Source organism: Salvelinus fontinalis, chromosome 10 (assembly GCF_029448725.1).
Source record: "Salvelinus fontinalis isolate EN_2023a chromosome 10, ASM2944872v1, whole genome shotgun sequence".
NCBI classification, from domain to species: Eukaryota; Metazoa; Chordata; class Actinopteri; order Salmoniformes; family Salmonidae; genus Salvelinus; species Salvelinus fontinalis.
In genome coordinates, this window is record NC_074674.1 from 49,125,833 (window position 1) to 49,146,266 (window position 20,434).

The 20,434-nt window shown below is 50.9% G+C and overlaps 1 protein-coding gene across 1 annotated transcript; it reads right to left on the bottom strand.

Moving 5' to 3' along the window:
- Positions 1-1,486: 1,486 nt before the first annotated feature.
- On the bottom strand, positions 1,487-20,206 carry bud13 (BUD13 homolog). Its single transcript, XM_055936942.1, has 10 exons — positions 20,039-20,206; positions 19,684-19,780; positions 19,457-19,541; positions 19,125-19,373; positions 5,460-5,698; positions 5,091-5,199; positions 3,248-3,386; positions 2,731-2,921; positions 2,332-2,413; positions 1,487-1,909 (listed from the first exon to the last, which is right to left on the bottom strand). The coding sequence occupies exons 1-10, from the start codon at positions 20,179-20,181 to the stop codon at positions 1,816-1,818; spliced, it is 1,428 nt and encodes a 475-aa protein (XP_055792917.1). The 5' UTR covers positions 20,182-20,206; the 3' UTR covers positions 1,487-1,815.
- Between the last annotated feature and the right edge of the window lie 228 nt (positions 20,207-20,434).

A 20,434-nucleotide genomic window follows, 5' to 3' on the forward strand; every position in this document is an offset into this window, starting at 1 on the left:
CTGGGTAAGGGCTCATCTTGAGACTGACTGGGTAAGGGCTCATCTTGAGACTGTGTAACTGGGTAAGGACTCATCTTGAGACTCTGACTGGGTAAGGGCTCATCTTGAGACTGACTGGGTAAGGGCTCATCTTGATACTCTGTGTGACTGGGTAAGGACTCATCTTGAGACTCTGTGACTGGGTAAGGGCTCATCTTGATACTCTGTGTGACTGGGTAAGGGCTCATCTTGATACTCTGACTGGGTAAGGGCTCATCTTGATACTCTGACTGGGTAAGGGCTCATCTTGAGACTCTGTGTGACTGGGTAAGGGCTCATCTTGATACTGTGTGACTGGGTAAGGGCTCATCTTGATACTCTGACTGGGTAAGGGCTCATCTTGAGACTCTGTGTGACTGGGTAAGGGCTCATCTTGAGACTCTGTGTGACTGGGTAAGGGCTCATCTTGAGACTCTGTGTGACCGGGTAAGGGCTCATCTTGAGACTGTGTGACTGGGTAAGGGCTCATCTTGAGACTCTGACTGGGTAAGGGCTCATCTTGAGACTCTGTGTGACTGGGTAAGGGCTCATCTTGAGACTCTGACTGGGTAAGGGCTCATCTTGATACTCTGACTGGGTAAGGGCTCATCTTGAGACTGTGTGACTGGGTAAGGGCTCATCTTGAGACTCTGTGTGACTGGGTAAGGACTCATCTTGAGACTCTGTGTGACTGGGTAAGGGCTCATCTTGAGACTCTGACTGGGTAAGGGCTCATCTTGAGACTCTGTCTGACTGGGTAAGGGCTCATCTTGAGACTCTGTGTGACTGGGTAAGGGCTCATCTTGAGACTCTGTCTGACTGGGTAAGGGCTCATCTTGAGACTCTGTGTGACTGGGTAAGGGCTCATCTTGAGACTCTGTGTGACTGGGTAAGGGCTCATCTTGAGACTCTGACTGGGTAAGGGCTCATCTTGAGACTCTGTGTGACTGGGTAAGGGCTCATCTTGAGACTCTGACTCGGTAAGGGCTCATCTTGAGACTCTGACTGGGTAAGGGCTCATCTTGAGACTCTGACTGGGTAAGGGCTCATCTTGAGACTGACTGGGTAAGGGCTCATCTTGAGACTCTGTGTGACTGGGTAAGGGCTCATCTTGAGACTGTGTGACTGGGTAAGGGCTCATCTTGATACTCTGACTGAGTAAGGGCTCATCTTGATACTCTGACTGGGTAAGGGCTCATCTTGAGACTCTGACTGGGTAAGGGCTCATCTTGAGACTCTGTGTGACTGGGTAAGGGCTCATCTTGAGACTCTGTGTGACTGGGTAAGGGCTCATCTTGAGACTGTGTGACTGGGTAAGGGCTCATCTTGAGACTCTGTGTGACTGGGTAAGGGCTCATCTTGAGACTCTGTGTGACTGGGTAAGGGCTCATCTTGATATTTGCGGTGCTGCTGGGCGTCACCTCACGGACTCTGCCGTTAACATAATATATATAAATCAGGAACAAACAGAGTTACAAAACAGTGTTTAATAAAGCAGAAAAAAACAGGACACATCGTTGACTTCCTTTACACAGTACAGTAGAGCCTGCTGGGTTTGTTGAAGCAGTTTGATGGTGTAGATGTTCTCTTAACAGCCAGCCAGCCAGCCAGCCAGCCAGCCAGTCAGCCAGCCAGTCAGTCAGCCAACCAGCCAGTCAGCCAGCCAACCAGCCAGTCAGTCAGTCAGCCAGCCAACCAGCCAGCCAGCCAGTCAGTCAGCCAGTCAGTCAGCCAGCCAGTCAGCCAGCCAGCCAGCCAACCAGCCAGTCAGCCAGGGCCTCTGTCTCCATCTCTCCTCTACATATCTTCTACGCTCCACTTGTAGGCCATCTCCTGCACAGCCTTCTTATCAGCCATCCTGGTGTAACGCTTCTGTTCAAAACCATTCGACCTGAAACACACACACACACACACACACACACACACATTACAGATACAATAATATGGGCGAGCAAAAAAACAAGAGTAATTATATATTAATGATAATGTTAATTATATATAATGATACATTATATTAATTCTAATTATATATGATAAAGCTAATTATATATCAATGTGGCGCTACACCCCCCCCCCAACACAAACACACACACACACCCGCAACCCAGACCCCCCCCCCACACACACACAAAGACTCCCAACACACACACAAACCCCCCCAACCCAGATCCCCCCCCCCCCCCACACACACAAAGACTCCCCCCCACACACACACAACCCCCCCCCCAACACACACACAAACCCCCCCAACACAGACCCCCCCCACACACAACCCCCCCTCCCCATCACACACACAGGGGGTGAGAGGTGTACCTGTCCACTCCGTCCCAACGATAGCCTGGTGGAATGTCGAAGCGGTTTGGGGGCGGAGCCGGGCCTTTGTAGCGAGGCTTCTCTGTAAACAACAACAGGAAGTGTCAGAGAGATTCATTGTGATTGGCCGAGGAGGGTTGGAAACCTGTGGTACATCACAAGTAGAATCTTAGCATTTGTTTCATGTTAACCCTTCACACACCAGACAGAAAACAAAGAACACAACATCATGTAACCTACGATATAGATTGTCAAATAACTACTGTTTTTCTGGCCTACAAATTCAATTTTGTCGAGAAAAACAGAAGAAGCTGTCGCCAAAATGAATTGGGTGTGGCCTTTTGCTGAACGTTGAAATCCCGATGTGGCCTAACCCCCCCCCCTCTCCCCCCCACACACCTTTGAGTCCTCGTAGTTTGTTGTCTCGGTCCTTTTTGCGTCTCATCATGGCCAACATGGGGTCTCCCTCTCTCTCCTGCTCTCTCAACATCCTGTCCAGGTCCTGGTCATTACAGGAACGTGCTAGAGGCTTCTGGGATTCCCTCAACGCGTCCTCAACATTCTGCTGCTGCATCTGGCCCTGGGCCACACTACACACACACACACACACACACACACACATACACACGTAGATGACATAGACAGACTGACCAGGTGAAAGCTATGATCCCTTATTGATGTCACTTGTTTAATCCATGGTGTGAGATTGCAAGAGTGTGCAAAGCTGCCATCAAGGAGGCAAAGGGTGGCTACTTTGAAGAATCTCAAATATAAAATATATTTTGATTTGTTTAACACTTTTTCTGGTTACTACATGATTCCATATGTGTTATTTCATAGTTTTGATGTCTTAACTATTATTCTACAATGTAGAGAATAGCATTCTATACATATCTACACACACAGTCTCTCTCACCCTTTCCCCCACTGAGCATATTTAAGGTCTTTCTCTGCCTTCTCTCCTGCCTTCCTCCTCTGCTCTTCTCTCTCCGTCTCGATGTCTCTCCGCTTCCCACTCTTATCTCTGAACACAGTCTCCGCATTACGAGACGCATCTGCAGGAGACAAAACACAGATGGATTAGTATAATATAGCACATAGTATTACATCTAGTGAGTGGAGTAGGTACAGCAGACTAGCGCTAGCTAACGCTACCTAGTGAGTGGAGTAGGTACAGCAGACTAGCGCTAGCTAACACTACCTAGTGAATGGAGTAGGTACAGCAGACTAGCGCTAGCTAACGCTACCTAGTGAGTGGAGTAGGTACAGCAGACTAGCGCTAGCTAACACTACCTAGTGAGTGGAGTAGGTACAGCAGACTAGCGCTAGCTAACACTACCTAGTGAATGGAGTAGGTACAGCAGACTAGCGCTAGCTAACACTACCTAGTGAGTGGAGTAGGTACAGCAAACTAGCGCTAGCTAACACTACCTAGTGAATGGAGTAGGTACAGCAGACTAGCGCTAGCTAACACTACCTAGTGAATGGAGTAGGTACAGCAGACTAGCGCTAGCTAACACTACCTAGTGAGTGGAGTAGGTACAGCAAACTAGCGCTAGCTAACACTACCTAGTGAGTGGAGTAGGTAGAGCAGACTAGCGCTAGCTAACACTACCTAGTGAGTGGAGTAGGTACAGCAGACTAGCGCTAGCTAACACTACCTAGTGAGTGGAGTAGGTACAGCAGACTAGCGCTAGCTAACACTACCTAGTGAGTGGAGTAGGTACAGCAAACTAGCGCTAGCTAACACTACCTAGTGAGTGGAGTAGGTACAGCAGACTAGCGCTAGCTAGCACTACCTAGTGAATGGAGTAGGTAGAGCAGACTAGCGCTAGCTAACACTACCTAGTGAATGGAGTAGGTACAGCAGACTAGCGCTAGCTAACACTACCTAGTGAATGGAGTAGGTACAGCAGACTAGCGCTAGCTAACACTACCCAGTGAATGGAGTAGGTACAGCAGACTAGCGCTAGCTAACACTACCTAGTGAATGGAGTAGGTACAGCAGACTAGCGCTAGCTAACACTACCTAGTGAATGGAGTAGGTACAGCAGACTAGCGCTAGCTAACACTACCTAGTGAGTGGAGTAGGTACAGCAAACTAGCGCTAGCTAACACTACCTAGTGAGTGGAGTAGGTAGAGCAGACTAGCGCTAGCTAACACTACCTAGTGAGTGGAGTAGGTACAGCAGACTAGCGCTAGCTAACACTACCTAGTGAGTGGAGTAGGTACAGCAGACTAGCGCTAGCTAACACTACCTAGTGAGTGGAGTAGGTACAGCAAACTAGCGCTAGCTAACACTACCTAGTGAGTGGAGTAGGTACAGCAGACTAGCGCTAGCTAGCACTACCTAGTGAATGGAGTAGGTAGAGCAGACTAGCGCTAGCTAACACTACCTAGTGAATGGAGTAGGTACAGCAGACTAGCGCTAGCTAACACTACCTAGTGAGTGGAGTAGGTACAGCAGACTAGCGCTAGCTAACACTACCTAGTGAATGGAGTAGGTACAGCAGACTAGCGCTAGCTAACACTACCTAGTGAATGGAGTAGGTACAGCAGACTAGCGCTAGCTAGCACTACCCAGTGAATGGAGTAGGTACAGCAGACTAGCGCTAGCTAACACTACCTAGTGAATGGAGTAGGTACAGCAGACTAGCGCTAGCTAACACTACCTAGTGAATGGAGTAGGTACAGCAGACTAGCGCTAGTAACATACAGTGGGAGGGTGTGTGTAGTGTGTGTGTGTAGTGTGTGGTACCTTCTAGCGGCTGGTTGATCTTGTCTCTGCGTCGGTTCTCCTCCTGTTCTCTTCTTAGAACCTCCACTGATACCAGTCCTGCTGCGCCTCCTGACAGCATGCTCCGAGACTACACACACACACACACACACACACACACACACACACACGTACGTTAGAATAGGCAAAGCTTCCACAAAACTTCTCTACGCTACAGGGGCGTGTTCAGCAGGACGCATTGGGACGTTCAGATAGAAATATGCCTCTCGGACATGTAGAATTCATGTCGGCTCTATTCATGACATTTCTATCTGCAACAATCCACAACAAACTGAACGTGGCCGAAAACTTGAATTTCTGTGCCTCGTCCCTTCAGCTCCACATGCTCACCTGTGATTGGTCAGGCCTGCGAGGGGGGGAGAGGTCAGAGTCTGAGCCCCTCCCACCATGGGGTCGCCTCCTGGGGGGCGATTGGTCAGAATCACAGTTCTGCCCTCCCTTTCGCCTTCTCCTGGGCGGTGATTGGTCAGAATCAGAGGCCCCTCCCACCTGTGTCCTTTTCCTTGGAGGTGATTGGTCTGAGTCTGAGCCGGGCCCGTTCTGAGCCCGCCTCCTGGACGGAGATGAATCTGAAGAAAAACATAATATATAATATAATAGAGGTAGAGTAGGGGAGTATGGTGAACTACAACCCCGTAGAGTAGGGGGAGTATGGTGAACTACAACCCTGTAGAGTAGGGGAGTATGGTGAACTACAACCAACCCTGTAGAGTAGGGGGAGTATGGTGAACTACAACCCCGTAGAGTAGGGGGAGTATGGTGAACTACAACCCCGTAGAGTAGGGGGAGTATGGTGAACTACAACCCCGTAGAGTAGGGGAGTATGGTGAACTACAACCCCGTAGAGTAGGGGGAGTATGGTGAACTACAACCCCGTAGAGTAGGGGAGTATGGTGAACTACAACCAACCCTGTAGAGTAGGGGAGTATGGTGAACTACAACCAACCCTGTAGAGTAGGGGAGTATGGTGAACTACAACCAACCCTGTAGAGTAGGGGAGTATGGTGAACTACAACCAACCCTGTAGAGTAGGGGAGTATGGTGAACTACAACCCCGTAGAGTAGGGGAGTATGGTGAACTACAACCCCGTAGAGTAGGGGGAGTATGGTGAACTACAACCCCGTAGAGTAGGGGGAGTATGGTGAACTACAACCCCGTAGAGTAGGGGGAGTATGGTGAACTACAACCAACCCTGTAGAGTAGGGGGAGTATGGTGAACTACAACCAACCCTGTAGAGTAGGGGGAGTATGGTGAACTACAACCCCGTAGAGTAGGGGAGTATGGTGAACTACAACCCCGTAGAGTAGGGGGAGTATGGTGAACTACAACCCCGTAGAGTAGGGGGAGTATGGTGAACTACAACCCCGTAGAGTAGGGGGAGTATGGTGAACTACAACCCCGTAGAGTAGGGGGAGTATGGTGAACTACAACCAACCCCGTAGAGTAGGGGGAGTATGGTGAACTACAACCAACCCCGTAGAGTAGGGGGAGTATGGTGAACTACAACCAACCCCGTAGAGTAGGGGGAGTATGGTGAACTACAACCAACCCCGTAGAGTAGGGGGAGTATGGTGAACTACAACCAACCCCGTAGAGTAGGGGGAGTATGGTGAACTACAACCAACCCCGTAGAGTAGGGGGAGTATGGTGAACTACAACCAACCCCGTAGAGTAGGGGGAGTATGGTGAACTACAACCAACCCCGTAGAGTAGGGGGAGTATGGTGAACTACAACCAACCCCGTAGAGTAGGGGGAGTATGGTGAACTACAACCAACCCCGTAGAGTAGGGGGAGTATGGTGAACTACAACCAACCCCGTAGAGTAGGGGGAGTATGGTGAACTACAACCAACCCCGTAGAGTAGGGGGAGTATGGTGAACTACAACCAACCCCGTAGAGTAGGGGGAGTATGGTGAACTACAACCAACCCCGTAGAGTAGGGGGAGTATGGTGAACTACAACCAACCCCGTAGAGTAGGGGGAGTATGGTGAACTACAACCAACCCCGTAGAGTAGGGGGAGTATGGTGAACTACAACCAACCCCGTAGAGTAGGGGGAGTATGGTAAACTACAACCAACCCCGTAGAGTAGGGGGAGTATGGTAAACTACAACCAACCCCGTAGAGTAGGGGGAGTATGGTAAACTACAACCAACCCCGTAGAGTAGGGGGAGTATGGTAAACTACAACCAACCCCGTAGAGTAGGGGGAGTATGGTAAACTACAACCAACCCCGTAGAGTAGGGGGAGTATGGTAAACTACAACCAACCCCGTAGAGTAGGGGGAGTATGGTAAACTACAACCAACCCCGTAGAGTAGGGGGAGTATGGTAAACTACAACCAACCCCGTAGAGTAGGGGGAGTATGGTAAACTACAACCAACCCCGTAGAGTAGGGGGAGTATGGTAAACTACAACCAACCCCGTAGAGTAGGGGGAGTATGGTAAACTACAACCAACCCCGTAGAGTAGGGGGAGTATGGTAAACTACAACCAACCCCGTAGAGTAGGGGGAGTATGGTAAACTACAACCAACCCCGTAGAGTAGGGGGAGTATGGTAAACTACAACCAACCCCGTAGAGTAGGGGGAGTATGGTAAACTACAACCAACCCCGTAGAGTAGGGGGAGTATGGTGAACTACAACCAACCCCGTAGAGTAGGGGGAGTATGGTGAACTACAACCAACCCCGTAGAGTAGGGGGAGTATGGTGAACTACAACCAACCCCGTAGAGTAGGGGGAGTATGGTGAACTACAACCAACCCCGTAGAGTAGGGGGAGTATGGTGAACTACAACCAACCCCGTAGAGTAGGGGGAGTATGGTGAACTACAACCAACCCCGTAGAGTAGGGGGAGTATGGTGAACTACAACCAACCCCGTAGAGTAGGGGGAGTATGGTGAACTACAACCAACCCCGTAGAGTAGGGGGAGTATGGTGAACTACAACCAACCCCGTAGAGTAGGGGGAGTATGGTGAACTACAACCAACCCCGTAGAGTAGGGGGAGTATGGTGAACTACAACCAACCCCGTAGAGTAGGGGGAGTATGGTGAACTACAACCAACCCCGTAGAGTAGGGGGAGTATGGTGAACTACAACCAACCCCGTAGAGTAGGGGGAGTATGGTGAACTACAACCAACCCCGTAGAGTAGGGGGAGTATGGTGAACTACAACCAACCCCGTAGAGTAGGGGGAGTATGGTGAACTACAACCAACCCCGTAGAGTAGGGGGAGTATGGTGAACTACAACCAACCCCGTAGAGTAGGGGGAGTATGGTGAACTACAACCAACCCCGTAGAGTAGGGGGAGTATGGTGAACTACAACCAACCCCGTAGAGTAGGGGGAGTATGGTGAACTACAACCAACCCCGTAGAGTAGGGGGAGTATGGTGAACTACAACCAACCCCGTAGAGTAGGGGGAGTATGGTGAACTACAACCAACCCCGTAGAGTAGGGGGAGTATGGTGAACTACAACCAACCCCGTAGAGTAGGGGGAGTATGGTGAACTACAACCAACCCCGTAGAGTAGGGGGAGTATGGTGAACTACAACCAACCCCGTAGAGTAGGGGGAGTATGGTGAACTACAACCAACCCCGTAGAGTAGGGGGAGTATGGTGAACTACAACCAACCCCGTAGAGTAGGGGGAGTATGGTGAACTACAACCAACCCCGTAGAGTAGGGGGAGTATGGTGAACTACAACCAACCCCGTAGAGTAGGGGGAGTATGGTGAACTACAACCAACCCCGTAGAGTAGGGGGAGTATGGTGAACTACAACCAACCCCGTAGAGTAGGGGGAGTATGGTGAACTACAACCAACCCCGTAGAGTAGGGGGAGTATGGTGAACTACAACCAACCCCGTAGAGTAGGGGGAGTATGGTGAACTACAACCAACCCCGTAGAGTAGGGGGAGTATGGTGAACTACAACCAACCCCGTAGAGTAGGGGGAGTATGGTGAACTACAACCAACCCCGTAGAGTAGGGGGAGTATGGTGAACTACAACCAACCCCGTAGAGTAGGGGGAGTATGGTGAACTACAACCAACCCCGTAGAGTAGGGGGAGTATGGTGAACTACAACCAACCCCGTAGAGTAGGGGGAGTATGGTGAACTACAACCAACCCCGTAGAGTAGGGGGAGTATGGTGAACTACAACCAACCCCGTAGAGTAGGGGGAGTATGGTGAACTACAACCAACCCCGTAGAGTAGGGGGAGTATGGTGAACTACAACCAACCCCGTAGAGTAGGGGGAGTATGGTGAACTACAACCAACCCCGTAGAGTAGGGGGAGTATGGTGAACTACAACCAACCCCGTAGAGTAGGGGGAGTATGGTGAACTACAACCAACCCCGTAGAGTAGGGGGAGTATGGTGAACTACAACCAACCCCGTAGAGTAGGGGGAGTATGGTGAACTACAACCAACCCCGTAGAGTAGGGGGAGTATGGTGAACTACAACCAACCCCGTAGAGTAGGGGGAGTATGGTGAACTACAACCAACCCCGTAGAGTAGGGGGAGTATGGTGAACTACAACCAACCCCGTAGAGTAGGGGGAGTATGGTGAACTACAACCAACCCCGTAGAGTAGGGGGAGTATGGTGAACTACAACCAACCCCGTAGAGTAGGGGGAGTATGGTGAACTACAACCAACCCCGTAGAGTAGGGGGAGTATGGTGAACTACAACCAACCCCGTAGAGTAGGGGGAGTATGGTGAACTACAACCAACCCCGTAGAGTAGGGGAGTATGGTGAACTACAACCAACCCCGTAGAGTAGGGGAGTATGGTGAACTACAACCAACCCCGTAGAGTAGGGGGAGTATGGTGAACTACAACCAACCCCGTAGAGTAGGGGGAGTATGGTGAACTACAACCAACCCCGTAGAGTAGGGGGAGTATGGTGAACTACAACCAACCCCGTAGAGTAGGGGGAGTATGGTGAACTACAACCAACCCCGTAGAGTAGGGGGAGTATGGTGAACTACAACCAACCCCGTAGAGTAGGGGGAGTATGGTGAACTACAACCAACCCCGTAGAGTAGGGGGAGTATGGTGAACTACAACCAACCCCGTAGAGTAGGGGGAGTATGGTGAACTACAACCAACCCCGTAGAGTAGGGGGAGTATGGTGAACTACAACCAACCCCGTAGAGTAGGGGGAGTATGGTGAACTACAACCAACCCCGTAGAGTAGGGGGAGTATGGTGAACTACAACCAACCCCGTAGAGTAGGGGGAGTATGGTGAACTACAACCAACCCCGTAGAGTAGGGGGAGTATGGTGAACTACAACCAACCCCGTAGAGTAGGGGGAGTATGGTGAACTACAACCAACCCCGTAGAGTAGGGGGAGTATGGTGAACTACAACCAACCCCGTAGAGTAGGGGGAGTATGGTGAACTACAACCAACCCCGTAGAGTAGGGGGAGTATGGTGAACTACAACCAACCCCGTAGAGTAGGGGGAGTATGGTGAACTACAACCAACCCCGTAGAGTAGGGGGAGTATGGTGAACTACAACCAACCCCGTAGAGTAGGGGGAGTATGGTGAACTACAACCAACCCCGTAGAGTAGGGGGAGTATGGTGAACTACAACCAACCCCGTAGAGTAGGGGGAGTACGGTGAACTACAACCAACCCCGTAGAGTAGGGGGAGTACGGTGAACTACAACCAACCCTGTAGAGTAGGGGAGTACGGTGAACTACAACCAACCCTGTAGAGTAGGGGAGTACGGTGAACTACAACCAACCCTGTAGAGTAGGGGAGTACGGTGAACTACAACCAACCCTGTAGAGTAGGGGAGTACGGTGAACTACAACCAACCCTGTAGAGTAGGGGAGTACGGTGAACTACAACCAACCCTGTAGAGTAGGGGAGTACGGTGAACTACAACCAACCCTGTAGAGTAGGGGAGTACGGTGAACTACAACCAACCCTGTAGAGTAGGGGAGTACGGTGAACTACAACCAACCCTGTAGAGTAGGGGAGTACGGTGAACTACAACCAACCCTGTAGAGTAGGGGAGTACGGTGAACTACAACCAACCCTGTAGAGTAGGGGAGTACGGTGAACTACAACCAACCCTGTAGAGTAGGGGAGTACGGTGAACTACAACCAACCCTGTAGAGTAGGGGAGTACGGTGAACTACAACCAACCCTGTAGAGTAGGGGAGTACGGTGAACTACAACCAACCCTGTAGAGTAGGGGAGTACGGTGAACTACAACCAACCCTGTAGAGTAGGGGAGTACGGTGAACTACAACCCCGTAGAGTAGGGGGAGTACGGTGAACTACAACCCCGTAGAGTAGGGGAGTACGGTGAACTACAACCCCGTAGAGTAGGGGAGTACGGTGAACTACAACCCCGTAGAGTAGGGGAGTACGGTGAACTACAACCAACCCCGTAGAGTAGGGGAGTACGGTGAACTACAACCAACCCCGTAGAGTAGGGGAGTACGGTGAACTACAACCAACCCCGTAGAGTAGGGGAGTACGGTGAACTACAACCAACCCCGTAGAGTAGGGGAGTACGGTGAACTACAACCAACCCCGTAGAGTAGGGGAGTACGGTGAACTACAACCAACCCCGTAGAGTAGGGGAGTGCGGTGAACTACAACCAACCCCGTAGAGTAGGGGAGTGCGGTGAACTACAACCAACCCCGTAGAGTAGGGGAGTGCGGTGAACTACAACCAACCCCGTAGAGTAGGGGAGTGCGGTGAACTACAACCAACCCCGTAGAGTAGGGGAGTACGGTGAACTACAACCAACCCCGTAGAGTAGGGGAGTACGGTGAACTACAACCAACCCCGTAGAGTAGGGGAGTACGGTGAACTACAACCAACCCCGTAGAGTAGGGGAGTACGGTGAACTACAACCAACCCCGTAGAGTAGGGGAGTACGGTGAACTACAACCAACCCCGTAGAGTAGGGGAGTACGGTGAACTACAACCAACCCCGTAGAGTAGGGGAGTACGGTGAACTACAACCAACCCCGTAGAGTAGGGGAGTACGGTGAACTACAACCCCGTAGAGTAGGGGAGTACGGTGAACTACAACCCCGTAGAGTAGGGGAGTACGGTGAACTACAACCCCGTAGAGTAGGGGAGTACGGTGAACTACAACCCCGTAGAGTAGGGGGAGTACGGTGAACTACAACCCCGTAGAGTAGGGGGAGTACGGTGAACTACAACCCCGTAGAGTAGGGGGAGTACGGTGAACTACAACCCCGTAGAGTAGGGGGAGTACGGTGAACTACAACCCCGTAGAGTAGGGGGAGTACGGTGAACTACAACCCCGTAGAGTAGGGGGAGTACGGTGAACTACAACCCCGTAGAGTAGGGGGAGTACGGTGAACTACAACCCCGTAGAGTAGGGGGAGTACGGTGAACTACAACCCCGTAGAGTAGGGGGAGTACGGTGAACTACAACCCCGTAGAGTAGGGGGAGTACGGTGAACTACAACCCCGTAGAGTAGGGGGAGTACGGTGAACTACAACCCCGTAGAGTAGGGGGAGTACGGTGAACTACAACCCCGTAGAGTAGGGGGAGTACGGTGAACTACAACCCCGTAGAGTAGGGGGAGTACGGTGAACTACAACCCCGTAGAGTAGGGGGAGTACGGTGAACTACAACCCCGTAGAGTAGGGGGAGTACGGTGAACTACAACCCCGTAGAGTAGGGGGAGTACGGTGAACTACAACCCCGTAGAGTAGGGGGAGTACGGTGAACTACAACCCCGTAGAGTAGGGGGAGTACGGTGAACTACAACCCCGTAGAGTAGGGGGAGTACGGTGAACTACAACCCCGTAGAGTAGGGGGAGTACGGTGAACTACAACCCCGTAGAGTAGGGGGAGTACGGTGAACTACAACCCCGTAGAGTAGGGGGAGTACGGTGAACTACAACCCCGTAGAGTAGGGGGAGTACGGTGAACTACAACCCCGTAGAGTAGGGGGAGTACGGTGAACTACAACCCCGTAGAGTAGGGGGAGTACGGTGAACTACAACCCCGTAGAGTAGGGGGAGTACGGTGAACTACAACCCCGTAGAGTAGGGGGAGTACGGTGAACTACAACCCCGTAGAGTAGGGGGAGTACGGTGAACTACAACCCCGTAGAGTAGGGGGAGTACGGTGAACTACAACCCCGTAGAGTAGGGGGAGTACGGTGAACTACAACCCCGTAGAGTAGGGGGAGTACGGTGAACTACAACCCCGTAGAGTAGGGGGAGTACGGTGAACTACAACCCCGTAGAGTAGGGGGAGTACGGTGAACTACAACCCCGTAGAGTAGGGGGAGTACGGTGAACTACAACCCCGTAGAGTAGGGGGAGTACGGTGAACTACAACCCCGTAGAGTAGGGGGAGTACGGTGAACTACAACCCCGTAGAGTAGGGGGAGTACGGTGAACTACAACCCCGTAGAGTAGGGGGAGTACGGTGAACTACAACCCCGTAGAGTAGGGGGAGTACGGTGAACTACAACCCCGTAGAGTAGGGGGAGTACGGTGAACTACAACCCCGTAGAGTAGGGGGAGTACGGTGAACTACAACCCCGTAGAGTAGGGGGAGTACGGTGAACTACAACCCCGTAGAGTAGGGGGAGTACGGTGAACTACAACCCCGTAGAGTAGGGGAGTACGGTGAACTACAACCCCGTAGAGTAGGGGAGTACGGTGAACTACAACCCCGTAGAGTAGGGGAGTACGGTGAACTACAACCCCGTAGAGTAGGGGAGTACGGTGAACTACAACCCCGTAGAGTAGGGGAGTACGGTGAACTACAACCCCGTAGAGTAGGGGAGCACGGTGAACTACAACCCCGTAGAGTAGGGAAGTACGGTGAACTACAACCCCGTAGAGTAGGGGGAGTACGGTGAACTACAACCCCGTAGAGTAGGGGAGTATGGTGAACTACAACCCCGTAGAGTAGGGGGAGTATGGTGAACTACAACCCCGTAGAGTAGGGGAGTATGGTGAACTACAACCCCGTAGAGTAGGGGAGTATGGTGAACTACAACCCCGTAGAGTAGGGGAGTATGGTGAACTACAACCCTGTAGAGTAGGGGGAGTATGGTGAACTACAACCAACCCTGTAGAGTAGGGGGAGTATGGTGAACTACAACCCCGTAGAGTAGGGGGAGTATGGTGAACTACAACCCCGTAGAGTAGGGGGAGTATGGTGAACTACAACCCCGTAGAGTAGGGGAGTATGGTGAACTACAACCCCGTAGACTAGGGGAGTATGGTGAACTACAACCCCGTAGACTAGGGGAGTATGGTGAACTACAACCCTGTAGAGTAGGGGGAGTATGGTGAACTACAACCAACCCTGTAGAGTAGGGGGAGTATGGTGAACTACAACCCCGTAGAGTAGGGGGAGTATGGTGAACTACAACCCCGTAGAGTAGGGGGAGTATGGTGAACTACAACCCCGTAGAGTAGGGGAGTATGGTGAACTACAACCCCGTAGAGTAGGGGAGTATGGTGAACTACAACCCCGTAGAGTAGGGGAGTATGGTGAACTACAACCCCGTAGAGTAGGGGAGTATGGTGAACTACAACCCCGTAGACTAGGGGAGTATGGTGAACTACAACCAACCCTGTAGAGTAGGGGAGTATGGTGAACTACAACCCCGTAGAGTAGGGGAGTATGGTGAACTACAACCAACCCTGTAGAGTAGGGGAGTATGGTGAACTACAACCCCGTAGAGTAGGGGAGTATGGTGAACTACAACCAACCCTGTAGAGTAGGGGAGTATGGTGAACTACAACCCTGTAGAGTAGGGGGAGTATGGTGAACTACAACCCTGTAGAGTAGGGGGAGTATGGTGAACTACAACCAACCCTGTAGAGTAGGGGAGTATGGTGAACTACAACCAACCCTGTAGAGTAGGGGAGTATGGTGAACTACAACCCCGTAGACTAGGGGAGTATGGTGAACTACAACCCCGTAGACTAGGGGAGTATGGTGAACTACAACCAACCCTGTAGAGTAGGGGAGTATGGTGAACTACAACCCCGTAGAGTAGGGGAGTATGGTGAACTACAACCAACCCTGTAGAGTAGGGGAGTATGGTGAACTACAACCCCGTAGAGTAGGGGAGTATGGTGAACTACAACCAACCCTGTAGAGTAGGGGAGTATGGTGAACTACAACCCTGTAGAGTAGGGGGAGTATGGTGAACTACAACCCTGTAGAGTAGGGGGAGTATGGTGAACTACAACCAACCCTGTAGAGTAGGGGAGTATGGTGAACTACAACCAACCCTGTAGAGTAGGGGAGTATGGTGAACTACAACCCCGTAGACTAGGGGAGTATGGTGAACTACAACCCCGTAGACTAGGGGAGTATGGTGAACTACAACCCCGTAGAGTAGGGGAGTATGGTGAACTACAACCCCGTAGAGTAGGGGAGTATGGTGAACTACAACCCCGTAGAGTAGGGGAGTATGGTGAACTACAACCCCGTAGAGTAGGGGAGTATGGTGAACTACAACCCCGTAGAGTAGGGGAGTATGGTGAACTACAACCCCGTAGAGTAGGGGGAGTATGGTGAACTACAACCCCGTAGAGTAGGGGGAGTATGGTGAACTACAACCCCGTAGAGTAGGGGGAGTATGGTGAACTACAACCCCGTAGAGTAGGGGGAGTATGGTGAACTACAACCCCGTAGAGTAGGGGGAGTATGGTGAACTACAACCCCGTAGAGTAGGGGAGTATGGTGAACTACAACCCCGTAGAGTAGGGGGAGTATGGTGAACTACAACCCCGTAGAGTAGGGGAGTATGGTGAACTACAACCCCGTAGAGTAGGGGGAGTATGGTGAACTACAACCCCGTAGAGTAGGGGGAGTATGGTGAACTACAACCCCGTAGAGTAGGGGGAGTATGGTGAACTACAACCCCGTAGAGTAGGGGGAGTATGGTGAACTACAACCCCGTAGAGTAGGGGGAGTATGGTGAACTACAACCCCGTAGAGTAGGGGGAGTATGGTGAACTACAACCCCGTAGAGTAGGGGGAGTATGGTGAACTACAACCCCGTAGAGTAGGGGGAGTATGGTGAACTACAACCCCGTAGAGTAGGGGGAGTATGGTGAACTACAACCCCGTAGAGTAGGGGGAGTATGGTGAACTACAACCCCGTAGAGTAGGGGGAGTATGGTGAACTACAACCCCGTAGAGTAGGGGGAGTATGGTGAACTACAACCCCGTAGAGTAGGGGGAGTATGGTGAACTACAACCCCGTAGAGTAGGGGGAGTATGGTGAACTACAACCCCGTAGAGTAGGGGGAGTATGGTGAACTACAACCCCGTAGAGTAGGGGGAGTATGGTGAACTACAACCCCGTAGAGTAGGGGGAGTATGGTGAACTACAACCCCGTAGAGTAGGGGGAGTATGGTGAACTACAACCCCGTAGAGTAGGGGGAGTATGGTGAACTACAACCCCGTAGAGTAGGGGGAGTATGGTGAACTACAACCCCGTAGAGTAGGGGGAGTATGGTGAACTACAACCCCGTAGAGTAGGGGGAGTATGGTGAACTACAACCCCGTAGAGTAGGGGGAGTATGGTGAACTACAACCCCGTAGAGTAGGGGGAGTATGGTGAACTACAACCCCGTAGAGTAGGGGGAGTATGGTGAACTACAACCCCGTAGAGTAGGGGGAGTATGGTGAACTACAACCCCGTAGAGTAGGGGGAGTATGGTGAACTACAACCCCGTAGAGTAGGGGGAGTATGGTGAACTACAACCCCGTAGAGTAGGGGGAGTATGGTGAACTACAACCCCGTAGAGTAGGGGGAGTATGGTGAACTACAACCCCGTAGAGTAGGGGGAGTATGGTGAACTACAACCCCGTAGAGTAGGGGGAGTATGGTGAACTACAACCCCGTAGAGTAGGGGGAGTATGGTGAACTACAACCCCGTAGAGTAGGGGGAGTATGGTGAACTACAACCCCGTAGAGTAGGGGGAGTATGGTGAACTACAACCCCGTAGAGTAGGGGGAGTATGGTGAACTACAACCCCGTAGAGTAGGGGGAGTATGGTGAACTACAACCCCGTAGAGTAGGGGGAGTATGGTGAACTACAACCCCGTAGAGTAGGGGGAGTATGGTGAACTACAACCCCGTAGAGTAGGGGAGTATGGTGAACTACAACCCCGTAGAGTAGGGGAGTATGGTGAACTACAACCCCGTAGAGTAGGGGAGTATGGTGAACTACAACCCCGTAGAGTAGGGGAGTATGGTGAACTACAACCCCGTAGAGTAGGGGAGTATGGTGAACTACAACCCCGTAGAGTAGGGGAGTATGGTGAACTACAACCCCGTAGAGTAGGGGAGTATGGTGAACTACAACCCCGTAGAGTAGGGGAGTATGGTGAACTACAACCCCGTAGAGTAGGGGAGTATGGTGAACTACAACCCCGTAGAGTAGGGGAGTATGGTGAACTACAACCCCGTAGAGTAGGGGAGTATGGTGAACTACAACCCCGTAGAGTAGGGGAGTATGGTGAACTACAACCCCGTAGAGTAGGGGAGTATGGTGAACTACAACCAACCCTGTAGAGTAGGGGAGTATGGTGAACTACAACCAACCCTGTAGAGTAGGGGAGTATGGTGAACTACAACCAACCCTGTAGAGTAGGGGAGTATGGTGAACTACAACCAACCCTGTAGAGTAGGGGAGTATGGTGAACTACAACCAACCCTGTAGAGTAGGGGAGTATGGTGAACTACAACCAACCCTGTAGAGTAGGGGAGTATGGTGAACTACAACCAACCCTGTAGAGTAGGGGAGTATGGTGAACTACAACCAACCCTGTAGAGTAGGGGAGTATGGTGAACTACAACCAACCCTGTAGAGTAGGGGAGTATGGTGAACTACAACCAACCCTGTAGAGTAGGGGGAGTATGGTGAACTACAACCAACCCTGTAGAGTAGGGGGAGTATGGTGAACTACAACCAACCCTGTAGAGTAGGGGGAGTATGGTGAACTACAACCAACCCTGTAGAGTAGGGGAGTATGGTGAACTACAACCAACCCTGTAGAGTAGGGGAGCATGGTGAACTACAACCAACCCTGTAGAGTAGGGGAGTATGGTGAACTACAACCAACCCTGTAGAGTAGGGGAGTATGGTGAATTACAACCCCGTAGAGTAGGGGAGTATGGTGAACTACAACCCTGTAGAGTAGGGGAGTATGGTGAACTACAACCCCGTAGAGTAGGGGAGTATGGTGAACTACAACCCCGTAGAGTAGGGGAGTATGGTGAACTACAACCCTGTAGAGTAGGGGAGTATGGTGAACTACAACCCCGTAGAGTAGGGGAGTATGGTGAACTACAACCCCGTAGAGTAGGGGAGTATGGTGAACTACAACCCCGTAGAGTAGGGGAGTATGGTGAACTACAACCCCGTAGAGTAGGGGAGTATGGTGAACTACAACCCCGTAGAGTAGGGGGAGTATGGTGAACTACAACCCCGTAGAGTAGGGGAGTATGGTGAACTACAACCCCGTAGAGTAGGGGAGTATGGTGAACTACAACCCTGTAGAGTAGGGGAGTATGGTGAACTACAACCCCGTAGAGTAGGGGGAGTATTAATTAGGAACCAACTGAACCAAACAGAATGAAACAGGGACGGACCGACCAGAATTTGTCCATTATAAAACTTTTTTAATCAGAAAACTATTTCCATTTTGGAGTAAACGGTTCCCGTTGCAAAACGGGTACTAAATGAATACACCCCAGGGTTATATAGAGAGATTTGTCTTTGAATGGATGTTAACATGGACTGTATTCATTGGTCGCAAACTGTAGCAAACCGTTTTGCAACAGAAACTGTTTACTCCAAACTGAGAAAAAAATTCTGCAACAAATGTGTTTCTATTGGACAAATTGAGGTTGGTCCTTCTCACCTCTGAACTTGTCCAATAAGAACACTGATTTCAGGGTCAGAGGTTAGGGGTCAGGTCTCACCTCTGCTGTGTGTCCTGTGGGGGGGTTGGGATGATGATGAGGGAGGAACGCTAGGCTTCAGTCTACGAAGAGACGCATCGGGGGATTCATGTCCAATCCTCCTCGGTGGAGAGACGTCCGGCGAATCATGACGCTGCTTTCTGAGTGCCAGGGGCTCTGGTGAATCATGTCGCGTCTTTTTGATCGACAGGGGCTCTGGCGAATCGTGTCGAACTCTCTGTTCCTCCTCCTCTGGGACCTCTTCATCAGCTGAGCAGAGAGAATATATATATTAGGACACACACCATGCAGCAGACAACACCTGAGCGCACCTCCGCTGCAGTCTGGCTCACCTCCCATCACTCTCCATTTGTTGCTGGTCCTGAAGGCTTCCAGGCGTTTGATCTCATCTGGACGGTCGTCTATCATCTCAGCAACCTGACACACAATACAGAGTGAGAGACACAGGTGAGTGGATCAGAGGAATAGCTAGCCACTCTAAAGTGATGTCTTTGGTAAAGGTCACCCCGACTGAAAACAAAGTGACGGTAAAGTTAGCTAGTTATGTAGCATTATTTACCACTGGCGCCTCCTCCTCTTCCTCCTCCTCCTCCTCTTCGTTCCCCTTCTCGCCGGTCATCTGTTTCCAATCCACATCGTCATCTACTATCTTCATCCTGCTCAGACCGAGTAACAGAGCGGTTACAAATTACTGCCAAATAACAACAAGTTAACTAGCTACTGGAGTTCGCCAACAGAGGTCAGAAACTACAGCGAAACATCGACCAGCTAAGTTTGTTATGCTAGCTATGCTAGCCAGCTAACGTTATCACAGTGTAGTAGGGCTAGCAGGCTAACGTAACTATGTAGCTAACGTTAGCTATCTGCCTGACTGTTTAACTCCATATTCCCCCGGTGTTTTCACACCTACTCACCCCTTTCCTGTAGCTTTAATGCATTTCTTTTTAGCCTTCTTCTCCTTTGACTTCTTGGCGTCTCCATCTGCAGATAAATAACGTTTCAGATACTCGGATTTGGAGAGAGACGCTCCTTTACTGTCATTCGTGGACGCAGCCATTTTGAAATTAGGGAACGGAGAGGACCGAGGGACACACAGTGCAATGAACGTCACGAAATGCCGCGTTTTCTATTTTGTTTTGTCAATGAAGAGTAGACTTCATAAATATACAGCTCTGGAGGAAATTAAGAGACGACTGCAAAATTATCAGTTTATCTGGTTTTACTATTTATAGGTATGTGTTTGGATAAAATTAACGTATTTGTTTTATTCTATAAACCAGCAACATTTCTCCCAAATTTCACATTAAAAT

Coding starts and splice junctions, on each gene's coding strand:
- bud13 (XM_055936942.1), bottom strand. CDS start 20,181: ATGGCTGCGTCCACGAATGACAGTAAAGGAGCGTCTCTCTCCAAATCC. Junction 2,922..3,247: donor TATGCTCAGTGGGGGAAAGG/GTGAGAGAGACT, acceptor GTGTGTGTGTAG/TGTGGCCCAGGGCCAGATGC. Junction 1,910..2,331: donor CGTTGGGACGGAGTGGACAG/GTACACCTCTCA, acceptor TGTGTGTTTCAG/GTCGAATGGTTTTGAACAGA.